Source organism: Pongo abelii, chromosome 12, assembly GCF_028885655.2.
Source record: "Pongo abelii isolate AG06213 chromosome 12, NHGRI_mPonAbe1-v2.0_pri, whole genome shotgun sequence".
NCBI classification, from domain to species: Eukaryota; Metazoa; Chordata; class Mammalia; order Primates; family Hominidae; genus Pongo; species Pongo abelii.
In genome coordinates this window covers 105,651,660-105,668,780 of record NC_071997.2, presented here as the reverse complement: position 1 = coordinate 105,668,780, position 17,121 = coordinate 105,651,660, and the positions used below count along the sequence as shown (strand labels likewise).

Here is a 17,121-nt window from a genome sequence, read left to right as displayed (position 1 = left end):
TGCATGTGTGCGCAGATGTGTGCGTGTGCCTGTATGCACACATGTGAGTACAGAGAGACCAAGAGACAGTGAGGCCAGTGTGCATCAGAAGTATGTTTAACTGTGCTCATGCTTTGGTTGCCACTTTCTCTGCCTGAGGGACCCAGATGTATGTGACAAAATGGAACCTAACTTACTGTTAGCATGTGCGGTTGTGGCTGGCATGTGTGGCTCTGTGTATGAGGAACTTGTGACACGGTAGGGGGTATTTTGTGTGACTGTGCATCTGTGTGATAGTGTGGGCTTCAGGGGCCGGGCGCGGTGGCTCACACCTGTAATCCCAGCACTTTGGGAGGCCAAGGCGGGTGGATCACGAGGTCAGGAGATCGAGACCATCCTGGTTAACACAGTGAAACCCCGTCTCTACTGAAAATACAAAAACATTAGCCAGGCATGGTGACGGGCGCCTGTAGTGTCAGCTACTTGGGAGGCTGAGGCAGGAAAATGGCGTGAACCCAGGAGGCGGAGCTTGCAGTGAGCCGAGATCACGCCACTGCACTCCAGCCTGAGTGACAAAGCGAGGCTCTGTCTCAAAAAATAAATAAGTAAACAAAAAATAAATGATAGTGTGGGCTTCAGGTTATGGCCAATGTGTGACTGACTGCCCAGGGGTGTGGCAGTGCAGAGTGTTAGAGGCATATGTATTGGGGTGTCAGGGTGAACTCTTCCTGAGTTGTGACACTCTGTCACAGCGACACTGTCATCACAACGACAAGCCCACTCTCATCCTGTCCTCCTCCCAGTGATAAACACTGCTTGTCACTGCCTTTTTAGATCACGGATTCTGCTGGTTTCAGCAATACATCTCCTACCTCTGGTCATTTCAAAAAGGTCTCCATTTTCTTCAGCGTCAGAGTTCCTCAGGGCCCTCTCCTCACTCTCCATCTGCTCATGTGCTCATCTGCTCACCTAGCTCCCATCACTGTTACGCATTGACTCATGTCCTTCACAAAGTTATACGTTGAAGTCTTAACCTCCAATACCTCAGACTGTGACCTTATTTGGAAATAGGGTAATTGCAGATGTAATTCATTAAGATGAGGTCATACTGGAGTAGGGTGGGCCCCTAATCAATATGACTAGTGTTCATATCAAAAGAGGAAATGTGGACACAGACACACACATAGGAAGAACATTGCTATGGCCTGAATATCCCACCAAATTCACATGCTGAAACTTGGTCCCCATTGTGGTGATATTAAGAGGAGGAAGCCGGGCACAGTGGCTCACACCTGTAATCCCAGCATTTTGGGAGGCTGAAGTCAGAGGATCTCTTGAGGCCAAGAGTTTTCGACCAGTCTGGGCAACATAGTGAGACCATGTCTCTACAATAAATAAGTAAATAAATAAATAAAAATTTGGCATGGTTGTGCATGCCTGTAGTCCCAGCTATTTGGGAGGCTGAGGCAGGCAGATCCCTTGAGTCCAGGAATTTGAGGTTACAGTGAGCTGTGATCCTGCCACTGCACTCCAACCTTGGTAACAGAGCAATATCCTGCCTCTGAAAAAAACAGAAAAGAAGTAGGGCCTTTTGGGACATGATGAAACAATGAGGGCTCTCCCCTCATGAAGGGATTAATGACCTTATGAAAGAGGTTTCTGAGACAGTTCACCCCTCTTGCTCTCTTGCCTTTCTGTCTCTTCTGTCACATGAGGAAACCCAGACACACCATCTCTGAGGAATGGACCTTCACAGACACCGAACCTGCCAGTGCCTGGATCTTGGACTTCCCAGTCTCCAGAATTGTGAGGAATAAATTTATGTTGTTTGTAAATTACTCAGTCTGTGGGATTTTGTTATAGCAGCACAAACACACTAAGATGTTTGTGAAGATGAAGACAGAGATCAGGGTGATGCTTCTACCAGTCAGGGAGTGCCAAAGATTTCCAGCAAAACGCCAGAAGCCAGAGGAGAGGCGTGGAATAGATTATTCCTCACGGCTCCCAGAACAAACCCACCCTACTGATATTTCAATCTTGACTTCTAGTCTCCAGAAGTATGAGACAATAAATCTCTGTTGTTTAAGACAGTCCCCAACCTTTTTGGCACCAGGGACCAGTTTCAGAGAAGACAATCTTTTTTTTTTTTTTTTTTTTTTGAGACGGAGTCTCACTCTGTCACCCCAGCTAGAGTGCAGTTGTTCTATCTCAGCTCACTGCAAACTCCAGCTCCCAGGTTCAAGCGATTCTGATGTCTCAGCCTCCCAAGTAGCTGGGATTACAGGTGTGCGCCACCATACCCAGCTAATTTTTTTTTTTTTGTATTTTTTTAGTAGGGAAGAGGTTTCACCATGTTGGCCAGCCTGGTCTCGAACTCCTGACCTCAGGTGATCCGCCTGCCTTGACCTCTCAAAGCACTGGGCGTTACAGGCGTGAGCCACCGTGCCCAGCCTCAGAGAAGACAATCTTTCCACAGATCAGAAGGGTTGGGGGTGAGGGGGATGGTTTTGGGATGAAACTTCCACCTCAGATCAACAGGCATTAGATTCTAATAAGGAGCACGCAACCTAGATCCTTCTCGTGCAGTTCACAATAGGGTTTGTGCTCCTGTGAGAATCTAATTCCACTGCTGATCTCAGGCAGTAATGCTTGCTTATCCTGCTCACCTTCTGCTATGCCACCTGGTTCCTAACAGACCATGGACCAGTACCAATTTGCAGCCCAGGGGGTTGGGGACCCCTGGTTTAAGACACCCAGTTTGTAGTGCTTTCTTACAGCAAACTGCCAACTAATACACCACCTAAATGCCAATGATTGCCAATTCTCCAGCTCCAATCTCTAAGCCCCAGGCCACTTCAGGCATTGAATATCCTACTAATTTGTGCCTGAGTTTTAATTTATAAAGGTGGCTGAGTGAGGACATGAAGAGGTCACTGCCGTTGAAAGAAAAGCTTAATGTTATTTGCAGTTCCCCTAGAAACAAAAGGCACGGTCACAGGGGGAAGTGCCAGTGTCACTCAGGAAGCAGAAAGAAGCGAGGGGAAGGTACAGGCCTTTATTGGGGTTTACTTCTCCCAGTAAGGCAGGAGAAGCGGTTTGGGACTGGCTAGTTTGCATAATTCCAGAGCACTCTGGGGCACAGGGACTGATTCTAGTTACCTGGTCCTGGGTTGATTTAGGGCAGGGGAGATGTGAATGTGAAAGTTAGAGAAAGGAAGTGCTCAGGGTATGAGCTCTGGATTGTAGGGGAGATGTAAACAACCTTGGCCATTAGGTTGGCCCTGTGATTTATGGATGCCAAATAGACAAATACAGAACCTAAGGAAACACAGTTAAAACACCTACCAGCACCCCAACTTCTACATATCTGTGTCTAAATGCATCATCTTTCTCTTCAAATCTTCCTCTCCTCTGTTTCCCTGTCCCAGGGATGGACACTTTATATCTGTGCAGTCAGAAACCTGGGGGTCATCCATGTTCCTCCTTCTTCCCCTGCCTCCAATCTACTACCAGGTCCTATCAATTCTGCCCCTGATCTTGAAGATCTTCACTCCTCTCCTGGGTATCCTCCAGTCCAGGCATCTTTTGAGCTTGGCATTCTGTTAGCAGCCTCCCAGTGGCCTCTCTGCTTCTACTTTCCTCCTCCTCCAATCTATTCTCCGAGCAACTGAATGATTCACCTAAGACATCTCATGTCACCCTTCCCTTCTTAAAATCCTTGGATGGCTTTCCTCTGACCCTAGGATAAACTGCAGCAATTATGTGGTCCTTGACCACCCACATGCTCCAGCCACACCAACTTTCTTTCTGTTCCCTTAAGACATCCTTCACCTCCAGGCTTTTGCCTTTGCTGCCCCCTCTGCTAGAACACCCTCGCATGAAGTCCGGGCACCCCCGCAGTGCTCCCATGGCAGCTGGTACTTCTCTTGTGTGGACCGTGTTAAGCCCTGATGACTTGTGGACCTCCTAGAAGCTTTACAGTATATTGATACCTAGGCTTCTCTCCAGACCAACTGTATCGGGGGTAGGGCCTGGGCACTGGTAGTTTTAAAAATCCTAGATGATTCCGATCTGCAGTCAAGGTTGAAAGCCACTACTCTTAGTAGACGACCTCCTATATTTCAATGAAGACACGGACAGTAAAATGGGGGGTCTGTATCAAGTGCCTGGTACAGGGAGGGTGGTGAGCAAATTATCTACTGTACGAGGACTGTGTGGCAGGGACTGTATGATACAATGCAGAGTGACACTGCAGGAAGCTGCATGTGTTGCAATGCCACCACTGAGCAGCTGAAAGCTTTGTGACAGTGTGGGGTGTCACAGTCGGACAGTGACTGGTGAGGGTCACTGTGAATGGCTGTAGTGTGTGACAGAGCAGAATGTCACCGCAGGAGTAGCTGTGTCCTGTGTGTGACTGACTGCGAGCGCCTAAGGGACTCTGGCCAGGCTGCTGGACTCGGGGCGTCGCCGGGGAAGAGTTTCAGGGAGCTGGAGATGCCCCGCACCAAGATGGCAGCTGAAGGAGGCTGCTTGTCTCGGGCTGCACAGCCAGGAACCGCGGAGGGGAAGCAGAAGGCGGGGGAGGGCGGGAGGCCATTCGCAGGTCACTTGGGTTAGATCCGCGCGAGGCACTAGGCGCAGCCGCCCAGCCCCGCGACCAACTAGCGCCGCCTCTCGCCGCCCAGCCGCGGGCACCGGCGGTGGGCGGGGCCAGCAGCGCAAACGGCCGGCAGCTGGGACCGGACCTGCACAGGCTGCCTATGGCGGGTGGCGGGTGGGCCCGCGAGTCACAGCCGGCCAACCGGGGCCAGCCAGGAGCCTGAGGGTCGGAAGCCCCCAACACAAGATGCTGAGCTCCTTCCTGAGCCCCCAGAATGGCACCTGGGCAGACACCTTCTCTCTGCCCTTGGCTCTTGCCGTTGCCCTCTACTTGGGCTACTACTGGGCATGTGTGCTTCAGGTGGGTGCGGGTCCAGCGCTCTGGCCAGCGGATTTGGGTGTAGGGGGCAGCTTCCAGACACGGGCTTGAGCCCTTGGTGGGAGCTGGGATGGTTGGGCTTCCCCACAGGTGAAATTTGCTATCACCGAATGGAGAGTCGGCTCTGCCTCCCTAGTGCCTCTGCATCCCATGTGATCCCCATGTCAGCTGGGCCTTTTGGGTACCGGAGGGTGCTGCTCCCTATAATGTGGACAAGCATTTGGGGAAAGGTGGGGTGGAAGGCATCCTGAGGTGTCAGAGATGTGCACACTTTGCGTTCCTTTTTAGGTGGTTTAGCTGAGTCTTTCAGCTGCACTGAAGGAAGGAACCAGAGGTCTGTGGGTCATGGCTAACTCCCAATACCACCCACCCCCCAAATAGCTTAGTAGGGCCTCCTTTCCTTTAAGGGCTGGCTGAGGTCAGAACTGGCCTAGCTCAGAACTGATGGATGACCCTAACTGTCCTTGCTCATTCAGCCCTGTTTTATGTTCCAGGCTCTCCGTATAGTGTGAGAGAAAGTTTGAAGAGGTTGATTTTGATGAATTTGGAGATTTTTCTCACTGAAATTTAGATAAATACATAACTTACATATCCAGGAAAAGCCAAATCTTTTCATCTTCATTAAACTCTGTTCTAGGTAGCTGAGTCTAACAAGACACCTACTGGTTCAAGTCCTTTAAAAAGGTCTATAGGAGACTTTAGTGTTACCTAGACTTTTCCATATTTTCAGAGCTTTCTACATTATCATATATTGTTTACTAAATGTCTTCCTTAGGGCCGGGTGTGGTGGCTCACGCCTGTAATCCCAACACTTTGGGAGGCAGAGGCGGGAGTATCGCCTGAGGTCGGGAGTTCGAGAGCAGCCTGACCAACATGAAGAAACCCCGTCTCTACTAAAAATACAAAAATTAGCCAGGCATGGTGGCACATGCCTATAATCCCAGCTACTCGGGAGCCTGAGGCAGGAGAATCACTTGAACATGGGAGGCGGAGGTTGCAATGAGCCTCATGCCATTGCACTCCAGCCTGGGGCAACAAGAGTTAAACTCCGTCTGAAAAAAAAAAAAAAGTCTTCCTTAATAAAACAGTTAAAAAATCCAAGCCTCACAATATTCTGTAGGCCTCACTTTATACATCAGATTTGGAAGGTCACTTCAGAACAAAACTGCCCCTAAGGAAACACTTTCCTTTACTTGCAACTAGCTGCACAGAAATCTGGGCCCCTGCCACTTTATAGACTAAACCTTTATAAGCTAACGAATACTGGTTAAAATGCAGGAAAAGTGCCATTCTGGAGGCCCTCTAGATATGGTGTTTGGATTGTCCAGCACTGTAATGGATCTATACTGATTTAAGCATAGCAACCAGTGGCATATTGTAATACTAATTCATTCTCACGAGGGAGTCAAGAAACATTTTCTTGAGTTAAAATCAAATTAGCCCACATAAATCAAACCTGTGAACAAATTTATAAGTCTTGTTCCACACTACTGGGCCGTTTGGCCAAGGAATTAACAAACTGATAGTAACTCGGCCGAGCACAGTGGCTCATGCCTGTAATCCCAGCATTTTGGGAGGCTGAGGCGGGCAGATCACTTGATGTCAAGAGTTCGAGACCCTCCTGGCCAATATGGTGAAATCCCCATCTCTACTAAAAATACAAAAATTAGTCGGATGTGGTGACGCAAGCCTGTCATCCCAGCTACTCAGGAGGCTGAGGCAGGAGAATCGCTTGAACCCAGGAGGTGGAGGTTGCGGTGAGGTGAGCTGAGATGGCACCACTGCACTCCAGCCTGGGTGTCAGAGCAAAACTCCGTCTCAAAAAAAAAAAAAAAAAAAAAAAAAAGGATAGCAACTCAAAATCTTGGCAATTAGGAGGCAATACACGACAGTGACTAGACAGCGCAGGCTCTAGAGTCAGACGGACCTGGGTTTGAATCTCCTGCTCTGCCACTAACTAGCTCTGGCAAGCTTCTGGCCCTTTACAAGTTATTCAGCATTCAAATCCATTCACATAGGGGGATCACAGAACCTATTTCATGGAACTGTTATGAAAATCACAAGACAAAATTTGTGTGAAGTTCTTAGCACAATGCCTGGATCTTAATGAGCACTCAACAAATCTTACCTACAAGTACTGGTGGTAATGTCATAAGTTAATAATTTTGTTTTGCCACTTGCTTGCTGTGTAACTGGACAAACCACTTAACCTCTGTCAGTCATAACTTCTTCACTTATAAAATATCTCATAAGCTTGGGCTTAGCCCAGTGCCTGCACACGACTGACAGCTGTCATAATTCCAGGGCTTAAGGACTAGGGTCCAAAGTCACATCTCCCAAAAGTTGCACTATCAACTTGGCCTCGCTACCATTTGCCCCTGTAGAGTATAGGAACTGTACTAGAGATAGAAATCTGGTCCTCATGTTCCTTAGGGCCCACTGCAGATATGCAGTTTCTATTCTTGAACCTATGGCATACTCCTCCTTCACATGCCTTCCACGTGGCTAGGCTCTCTCATTCACTTGATGTCTGTCCAGAACACAGCAGAGAAGCTGAAAGTCAGGGCTCAGTGCCCACTGACCTCATCTGTCCCTGTTATTTCATCCTTGTCACCTTCCCCCTGGCTGGCATGAAGGAAGAAAAAAATCAATTCACATTAGGGCTGTTCTTCCTTTAGAGCACAACCTAACAGCAGGGGCCCCACAAGTAAGAGAAGATAAGGTCCCCGGTAGAAAGAAGCCCCTTAGGCCAGACGCAGTGGCTTACGCCTGTAATCCCAGCACTTTGGGAGGCCGAGGCGGGCGGATCATGAGGTCAGGAGATCGAGACCATCCTGGCTAACACAGTGAAACCCCGTCTCTACTGAACGTACAAAAAATTAGCCAGGTGTGGTGGCGGGCGCCTGTAGTCCCAGCTACACGGGAGGCTGAGGCAGGAGAATGGCGTGAACCCGGGAGGTGGAGCTTGCAGTGAGCCGAGATTGCATCACTGCACTCCAGCCTGGGCAACAGAGCGAGACTCTGTCTCAAAAAAAAAAAAAGAAAAAAAAGATGGTGTTTCGCTCTATCACCAGGCTGGAGTGCAGGGGCACGATCTCGGCTCACTGCAACCTCTGCCTCCCGGGTTCAAGTGATTCTCCTGCCTCAGCCTCCCGAGTAGCTGAGCTTACAGGCGCTTGCCACCATGCCTGGCTAATTTTTGTATTTTTAGTAGAATCGGGGTTTCACCATGTTGGCCAGGATGGTCTCCATCTCTTGACCTTGTGATCCGCCCGCCTTGGCCTCCCAAAGTGCTGAGATTACAGGCATGAGCCACTGTGCCCAGCCGGCTTCATTTTCAACTGCAAAGTAAAGGCTGAATATTGAATGGTGCTGCATTTCCTCAGCCCCTGCCCAGAATCCCGACTTTTCCTGCAGGGAATCAGCTAGGCACTTATTTATTGACAGGGTCTCACTGTTGCCCAGGCTAGAGTACAGTGGTGCTACCATAGCTCACTGCAGCCTTGAACTCCAGGGCTCAAGTGATCCTCCCACCTCCGCCTCCCAAGTGGCTGGGACCACAGGTGCACACCACTGAGCCTGGCTGTTTACATTACCTGCTCTCTCCAAAATGGGTTTGGGGCATGGATAGGCTGAGCGGGAAAGTCAGCACTGGACAGTCAACTCAGCAGCTCCCAGTTCAGGGTCAATTCTGGGCAGTGACGCTCCGGGACTGGGTTTTTTAGGGGCTCTAGTTGGAGTGTATTATCAGAGACTTGGCCATTCAACTGAGCTGTGCTGAGTATCTCACATGCAGACAAAGCAGGGTCCTCCAGGCTGGCCTCTGGAGAGGGGGTCCCCCTCCCCCTCTGGTGTTGGGTGCCTCACTAGCTTGGTGCAAAAGTCAGGGAAGTGGGGCAGACTGTTGTGTGATTACAGAGGCCTCGGCTGGTGGCTGGGCCACAGTTTCTGGCCTTCCTGGAGCAACACTGTTCCATCACCACGGAGACTGTCTACCCAACGCTGTGGTATTTTGAGGGGCAACTACAAAGCATCTTCCAAGTCCTCCTGCAGTCTCAGCCCCTAGTCCTTTATCAGAGGTAAGGGACAGAACAGGGTGAACATGAAACCCCAGGTATCTAGGGAAAACCTATCTACCGCTTTTAAAATGTAGGTAATCTGCCTCATCTACATCCCTGTGTTGAGGGTTCAATGATAATGGATGTTATATGGAAGGGCTATATAATTGCACGGCCACCAGGTCATCTTTTATGTCCCCATCCCACATTGTCAAGCCTTACTGTTTTACATGAAGAACACCCTCAGATGATGCTGATGGGAAGTGGTAAGACTTGTCTGTGGGTGGGGCAGGGGGCAAAGCTTTTGAATTACATTAAGTTCTTAATAGTATCTTTGTGTGCCTCTTCCTCCAAAACCAGTGACATCCTCCAAACACCAGATGGAGGCCAGCTCCTGCTAGACTGGGCCAAGCAGCCTAACAGCAGCCCCAAGCAACCTGACAGCAGCCAAGACCCTGATCCTACTACCCAGCCCATCGTGCTGCTGCTTCCTGGCATCACCGGCAGTAGCCAGGAGACATACGTCTTGCACCTAGTTAACCAAGCTCTGAGGGATGGCTACCAGTAAGGATGGGTGCAGCCCCAGAGTGGGGTGGCATCTGAGAACGTGTACTAGGGAGAAGTCAATCTGGACACTGATAGATAAGAATGCTACACGAAAGGAGTCTTTGGACAGGGGTCTTTCTGAAGACTACTGAAAGGGGAGAGGGGCTAAGAAGGGTCTGGCTAAGATGTACCTGTGTGTGCCACAGGGCTGTTGTGTTTAACAACCGGGGCTGCCGTGGGGAGGAACTGCAGGTGAGTAGCCGCCTTCCTCATAGCAGCCCTTCACCCACTCCCTTTAGAGATCCTTGGCCCTGGGGCTCTACCTCCTACCTATCCTTCCTCAGTTTCCCCTCCACCTTCTGGCCACGGTCTCCCTCCCTACCCAATGATCTGGCTTGCCCTCAGACCCACAGGGCTTTTTGTGCCAGCAATACTGAAGATCTAGAGACAGTCGTGAACCACATCAAGCACCGCTATCCCCAAGCTCCACTGCTGGCCGCAGGCATCTCTTTTGGAGGGTAAAGATTGCCTGGGCTTAACCCAGAGGCCCAGTCTTCCTTTCTTTCCTCCTCCATGTCCCTTTCCTCTGTCCCAACTCACATTAATGCAAACCCTTCTTTCACGGTCCCTTGTCCAATTCTACAGGATACTGGTGCTGAATCACCTGGCACAGGCCGGGCAGGCTGCAGGGCTGGTGGCAGCACTGACTCTGTCTGCATGCTGGGATTCCTTTGAGACCACTCGCTCCCTGGAAACCCCACTCAACTGACTGCTCTTCAATCAGCCCCTCACTGCTGGGCTCTGCCAACTTGTGGAACGGTAGGGCCGTGGCAAGTGGGAGGAGGCAGTAGACAGAGTAGGATGGCAGACACTCCAGGTTCTCCTAGTGCTTGGTCAGTTCTCTCTGGGCTTCCTCACACATGAGATAGTAAGACAGGGCCTGGGGGTGGGGGATCAGGTCCAGGTGTCAAGCCAAACACTTATGTACTCTTGCAGAAACAGAAAGGTGATTGAAAAGGTGGTGGACATAGACTTTGTGCTACAGGTATAATCTTCAGCCATGCCCCTGGTTCCCCCCAAATGAGTCTTCCATTATCTTCCTATTCTTTATCATCTTAGCCTATCCTATGGTAACACCTGCAGGCCCGCACAATCCGCCAGTTTGATGAGCGCTACACGTCTGTGGCCTTTGGATATCAAAACTGTGTTACCTACTACAAAGCAGCAAGCCCTAGAACCAAGGTAGATGCCATCCGGATCCCTGTGCTCTGTCTCAATGCAGCAGATGACCCCTTCTCCCGTTTGTGGTGAGTACTCTGATTCAGGACACTTTGGCCCCAAGGAAAATGGGCCATGAGGGACGCAACAGACAGCCTGGGCTCCCAGTGAAGGCCAACGTTTCTAACCTCTGACCCTCTCCTAGCCCTTCCCATACAGGCCGCCCAACACTCCCCCTACGTTGCGCTGCTCATCACAGCCCGGGGTGGCCACATCGGCTTCCTGGAAGGGCTGCTCCCATGGCAGCACTGCTACATGAGCCGCCTCTTGCATCAGTACGCCAAAGCCATCTTCCAGCACCCAGAGGGGCTGCCTGACCTCAGGGCTCTCTTACCTTCTGAGGACAGAAATAGCTGACAAGAGTACCATTTGGGGTCTCAGTTCACTCTTTCCTTGTTTATTAAATATCAACTTTTCCTGCCTAATGGGCTGAGGTTCATTTTCCCATTCCTCAAGGTAAGGGTAGACTACCTAGGAACTTATTGCATCTTTAGGCTGGCTGGCTTAGTGCTACCCATCTGAATCCCCAGATTACTACCCAAGTCTTCCTTTTGCCCCTTCCTGCCCTAACAGCAAGTACCAGGCCAGTCCCTTCCCCAGCAAATGCCAGGGGCTTCATGTGAAGAGGAACTGGCACAAGGCTGAGGGGAGGAGGAGAAACTGTTTCTGCAGGAAGGACAGCAGTGCCTCCAGGCTCTTCGGCATCTTCACATGTTTCTAGAGAAAGGACAAGCTCAACTCTGGAGCCTCTGGTAGGTAGAAGGAAGGAGGCAGGGAGTATGGCCTGGGCTTCAGATACCGCTGTTCTAGATGGATCCACAGATGATGAAGGCAAGGTTCCTGGGACCCGGAGTCACGCAGGGCCATAACCAAGCCTTTTCACTAGAAGGGCAGGCAGTGCCCATTCATCTTGTCAGAGGCAACCTCAGCTGTGGACCCGAATGGAGTGAGCAAAGGGAGTCCAGGCCTCCACTCTGCTCTAGAGATGGCAGTGTCCAGGCTCCTGATTCCCAGGAAGCAGGGAAGCTAAAGGAAACCTGGAAAGGCACTCTGGAGCAGCAGAATGGTCACAACAATAAGCCCAACACACAGCAGGAGCAGGAGCCACACAGGAACACTCCCTGCAGGAGGGAAAGGGAGGAGGTCAGCGGGCAAAGGGGCTTCCCAGCATGAAAACCAGAACCCTTCAAAGGGGGAGTGGCACAAAGAGCCCAGCCTCCGGGGGGCACGTTTCTGGTCCAGTTAAAGGTGGGGTGGTGCCTGCCTACCCCGCCCCAATGACTCACGCCGTGAGGGCAACAGATGCAGCTGGCAACGACTATCCACAGCCACAGAGAACAGGGCAGTTTCATGGGACCCAAGGAGCTCTGGACCACGACCCTTCTCAGGTAGAAAGGCCACATCCGTCACCACAATGCCATGGGCCTCCCTCACGTAGTAGAGGCACTGCGGGCAGAAGGAAAACCAGTGAGGAAAGGCCTAGCTGGGAACTCTTTCTGGAAAGCATGTTCCCCACCCCCAGGTTTTCCCTCGATAGAACGGGCCAGACTCCTTCATGCAAACTCAGGGTAGAGACAGGCCTACAGTCCACCCACAGGGCCATGCCAACCTCCACCCATTACCTGGAGAGAGAAAGCTATGTAGATGGCAACAGAGCCAGTGACTGTGCCCAGGCCTAGGAAGGTGCCAGACTCACTGCAACAAACAATAAAGAGCTCGTTGTCCTGGAGGCTTGTGCAGCAACCCTCATACCCCAATACCGGTCCGCAGGGACCCAGGCAGGACTCCTTTCCAAGCTCCCTCAGGGACCCCCTACCTAGCCAAGGCAGCAATGTCTCACACCTGACATTGAGGCAGGAGACGACTTCATGGCCACAGGACTTGGTCCGAAGGGGCAAGAAGTTGGAGCCATCCCAGGCTGTGAGGTAGCAGGGAGGGGGCTGGCGCAGGCGCTTGTGGGGAATTTGCACTGTGAAGAGTCGCAGGCCAGCTGGCTGGTCTGGAACCTGCCCAAACCTGGGGGCCGGATGAGGGGCTATTCAGCTCCTAGGGCCTGCCCAACCCTCCTCAGAGGTTTGTGCACCACCTGCACCCTGGTCAGACCTGGGGTAACACTCAACAAGTTCCTTCCCAGCTCTCCCATCCCCAGTCTTTTCCCTCTCCCCCACCACAGCTGGGCTATGCCTCTTTCAGCCACCCCCAAAAGTCTTCACACCTGCAGGCCTGGTAGCGGTAAGGTGTGCTGGAAGAGGTAGGTCCATTCTCTTGCCAGTGCAGCTGTGTCACCAGCTGATCTTTCTGCCACACAGAGGCCTTAAGGTCCCGGCCCACAGTTACCAACTAGTTAGGAATAAAGATTCCAAGGATGGACAGGTTAGGGGATCCACTTACTGGGCAAGCAGCATAAGCACCTCCTCTCTCCTTTCTCCACCCTCCTCCCACCCCCACCCCCTTACCTTGCCATCAGGCCCTAAAGCCAGGTCTTCAATCTCCCCTTCGTGGGCTTTGAACTCCAGAACCTTCTCCAGGCTGGGTACCTGTAGCCAAACCACCACCATGGTTAACTCAGGTGTCCAGCAAGTACACTGTGACTGATCCCCACGCCACCCCTTCTAATGGCCCCTCAATGCAAGCTTCATTCACAAGTTTCCCAGATGCCACATTCAGCTTCTCACAATTTTGATCTTGCTGCTACTGACATTCATCCTCCCTAACCCCGCAAACCCACACCTTCCAGACACGGACGTAGCCATCTGTTCCTCCAGTGGCAAGCAGGGTATTATCGTGGTTGAAGCACACAACTTTCTGCAGTGGATCGGAGCTGAAGTCTGTCTGCACCGCCTGCAAATTCTCTACCCTGAGTTCTAGCCCCTCATGCTGGGTTTCCGCTCCACATTTCTTCTCTGCTGGGGCTGCTCCCTTCCTTTGTCGAGGCCCCTGCTCCTTGGAACCTGTAACACAAACACTTGGCCAGGTTCCAGGCTTCTACAGTAAGGAGTACTGGCCCCTCTCTCCATGGCAGGTGCCCATACAACTTCTAGCTTGCTACCAAAACCCTACTTCCAGACCCACTTCTTTAGAGACACCAAGAGTGACCTTACTTGTTCAACCCTTTCCCCAAGGAGGTAGAGAGGGAGCTCCTTACCGGCCTTCTCTGCCTTGCTGCCCTTCTGTTGATGGGCCTGGAAGCGCAGGAGCTGACAATGGGCATCCTGCCCTGCAGCAAGGATGTCACCAGCCAGTGCCAAGTTCATGGTGGCCCGTTTCTCTGTGTCATGGGAGTGCAGCAAGGAGGCACTCAAGCGCCCATTAATCCGCTCTAGCTGCAGAAAGTGCTGTGGGAGGGGGAACCCGGATGAGCAAGTTCAGGGGTGCCCAGAGAGCACGTCTAGGGAGGAGTCTGATGTGGTACCCCCTTGCTTTCTGCACGTTCTAGTTCACAAGGGTTTCTCGAGTCTTTTTTCTCTCATTTGGGCCTCACAAATCTATACAGTGAGCAGGACTGGGATTATTACCTCTATTTTACAGAACAGGGTGAAGCTCAGAAGACGGAAGGAACTTAGCCTAAACCCAAATGCACCACTCTCGCCGCTGCTAGAGGGCAGGCAAGACCTCCTGGAAAAGGCCAGGATAAGACCCCTGGAGCTGCTCTGAGGCGGAGCTGAAGCGTTCCTGCCGACTCTGCAGCTGTGTGCAGTTTTCACTTTACCTTAAAAGCCTCTCCTCCGCCCGCTGAGTTCTCGACTGAAATTCGCGCCTGGGCGTCAGGCAAGCGGGTCTTCCCAACAGAAGTGGGCAGGGCCCGAAGCTGGAGTGTGGCCCGCCCCGCGACGCCCCGGCCACCCTGGAATCGCCGCCAGCCCGCAGCAAGACCCAGCCCCAGTGGCCCTGCGCTCTCACCACGCCATTCTTTATGCCTGTCTTGGCGGCGCCTCCTCCGCCCGCAGCGATGAGCAGCCCAGTGCTGGGGTCGACCTGAAGCGCGTACAACGGGAACGGAGCCCGGTACAGCTCTGGCGCCCGGCGCCGGCCCATCCCGCCCGGTGCGTGTTCACTGCCCGCACCGCGGCATCCAGGACGTGCCGCGCCGGGCCTTCGACTACTGCCCCGGCCGCTGGTGAACTCGGCCCCGTCGCCGCCGAGAGCACTCCCGACCCCTCTCACACCCGGGAGTTGCCAAAACCCTGACCACCAGCAGGCAGCCGAGGATCTGCTCGGGTCCGTCCAAGTCGGTCTCGCAGACGCGCACTGCGCACGCGCACCTGTCTCGCTGCTCCCTCCGCGCAGGCGCAGGAGTGCGGACACGCGTCAGCACTAGCCGGCCGCCGGGCCGCGGGGCCGCGTTTCCCAGGGCGGGGCTTCGGTTCTACATCCCTGGCGCGGAGGCACAGTCGCCCAGCACCGACTTCGCCATCTTTGTGCGGGGCGCGCGCGGAGGAGGTGGAGCCAATGGAGGTTGATGAAGGTCAACCTTTAATAAAGAAATCCGACTCGCGCCTGTAATCCCAGCACTTTGGGAGGCCTAGGCGGGCGGATCAGGAGTTCGAGACCAGCCTGACCAACATGGAGAAACCCCGTCTCTACCAAAAATACAAAGGGCGTGGTGGCGTGCGCCGGTAATCTCAGTTACTCGGGAGCCTGAGGCAGGAGAATCACTTGAACCTGGGAAGTAGAGGTTGCAGTGAGCCGAGATCGCGCCATTGCCATTGCTCTCCAGCCTGGGCAACAAGCAACAAGAGTGAAACTCCGTCTCAAAAAAAAAAAAAAATCCTCTGCCGGGAACGGTGGCTCGTGCCTGTAATCCTCCTGTAATCCCAACACTTTCGGAAAGCCCGAGAGAGGAGGATGGCTTGAGCCCAGGCTTTCGAGACAAGCCTGGGCAACATGGGGATCCGTCCCTACGAAATATTTAAAAATTAGCCAAACATCGTGGCACCTGTGGGCCCAGCTGCCCAGGAGGCTCAGGCGGGAGGATCACTTGAGACCGGGAGGTCGAGGCTGCAGTGAGCTCGACCACTGTGCTGGACTGCCAGTGATGTCACCACTGCACTCCAGCGCCTGGGTGACAGAGCTAGACCCTGTCTCTCACACACATGAAATCCTCAAATTAGGACTGTTCCCATTTGAGGAGTGATATGCCAACTCCTAGGAGCACAGGCCTTTGCATCTTACCCCAGAAAGGAAGTGATTTGCCTGAGGGTACACACCAGAAACCACTGGAGTCTCTTGCTTCTTAACAGAGGCAGCACGAATTTAAAAATAAACCTGACTTCAAATGCTGAATCCACTGCTTCCTAGTATGGGGACACCTCTGTCATCCTTAACGCCTATCTCCGACTTTTGGCAGGGGTGGTGTCTGCCATTCCCTTTCTCAAGGCTTCACACTCCTGGGCCAGTGGCTTGGTGGGTGGCCAGCTGCTTTGCTGGCCTCAGAGGGGGCAGTTCGGCTCCTGGGCAGGTATCTTCTGCGCCTGACACTCCATTCTTCCTCGGGTTTCTGATCTGATGAGGACCTTTGTGCACTCCTGAGAGCGAGCACAAGGGATGTCCTTCCCTGCAAAGAGACACTCCTCCTGCATTCTCATTAACCTAAGGTGCACCCAGAGGAATGGTGCAGTGGCTTCATCTTTGGGGATGCCAATATCTGTCCCACAGAGTTGAATTAGATGTGTGAAGGGCCTGGCCAAGCTCTCTGCATATCTCAAGTCCCCAGGCCTTGTGGGTCCCTTGTCCTCCTTGGATACATGGCACCTGCTCTTTCTGGCCTCTCCGTTTCCTTTGACACCACCCTCCGGGGTCTTTTTTATTTTTTGAGACGGAGTCTCGCTCTGTTGCCCAGGCTGGAGTGCAGTGGCCTGATCTCAGCTCACTGCAACCTCTGCCTCCCAGGTTGAAGTGATTCTCCTGCCTCAGCCTCCTGAGTAGCTGGAACTACAGGCACCCACCACCACACCCGGCTAATTTTTGTATTTTTAGTAGAGACAGAGTTTCACCATGTTGGCCAGGCTGGTCTCGTAACTCCTGACCTTAAATGATATGCTCACCTTGGCCTCCCAAAGTACTGGGATTATAGGCGTGAGCCACCACATGCTGCCCTCTTTTTTTTTTTTTTTTTTTTTTTTTGAGATAGGGTCTCGGTCACCCAGGCTGGAGTGCAATGGCATGATATAGCTCATTGTAACCTTGAACTCCTGGACTCAAGTGATCCTCCCACTTCAGCCTCTTGAGTAGCTGGTAGTATGGGCACGCCCCACCATACTCAGCTAATTTTTTTATGTTTTT

The 17,121-nt window shown here is 52.3% G+C and overlaps 2 protein-coding genes across 2 annotated transcripts; one reads left to right on the top strand and one right to left on the bottom strand.

The window, feature by feature from the left end:
• Positions 1–4,348: 4,348 nt before the first annotated feature.
• ABHD1 (abhydrolase domain containing 1) lies at positions 4,349–11,264 on the top strand. Its single transcript, XM_003775956.3, is given in 9 exon segments — positions 4,349–4,939; positions 8,876–9,036; positions 9,376–9,579; positions 9,768–9,813; positions 9,967–10,079; positions 10,207–10,380; positions 10,558–10,606; positions 10,705–10,861; positions 10,985–11,264. Coding segments are annotated over 9 exon segments (1,230 nt in total). The 5' UTR covers positions 4,349–4,825; the 3' UTR covers positions 11,197–11,264.
• PREB (prolactin regulatory element binding) lies at positions 11,208–16,114 on the bottom strand. The gene is made up of 9 exons (XM_002812195.5): positions 14,740–16,114; positions 13,985–14,174; positions 13,570–13,790; positions 13,296–13,376; positions 13,055–13,179; positions 12,682–12,855; positions 12,462–12,534; positions 12,126–12,285; positions 11,208–11,960 (listed from the first exon to the last, which is right to left on the bottom strand). The coding sequence occupies exons 1-9, from the start codon at positions 14,872–14,874 to the stop codon at positions 11,866–11,868; spliced, it is 1,254 nt and encodes a 417-aa protein (XP_002812241.2). The 5' UTR covers positions 14,875–16,114; the 3' UTR covers positions 11,208–11,865.
• Between the last annotated feature and the right edge of the window lie 1,007 nt (positions 16,115–17,121).

Coding starts and splice junctions, on each gene's coding strand:
- PREB (XM_002812195.5), bottom strand. CDS start 14,874: ATGGGCCGGCGCCGGGCGCCAGAGCTGTACCGGGCTCCGTTCCCGTTG. Junction 13,377..13,569: donor GCTACGTCCGTGTCTGGAAG/GTGTGGGTTTGC, acceptor GTTTGGCTACAG/GTACCCAGCCTGGAGAAGGT. Junction 11,961..12,125: donor GCATCTGTTGCCCTCACGGC/GTGAGTCATTGG, acceptor TCCCTCCTGCAG/GGAGTGTTCCTGTGTGGCTC.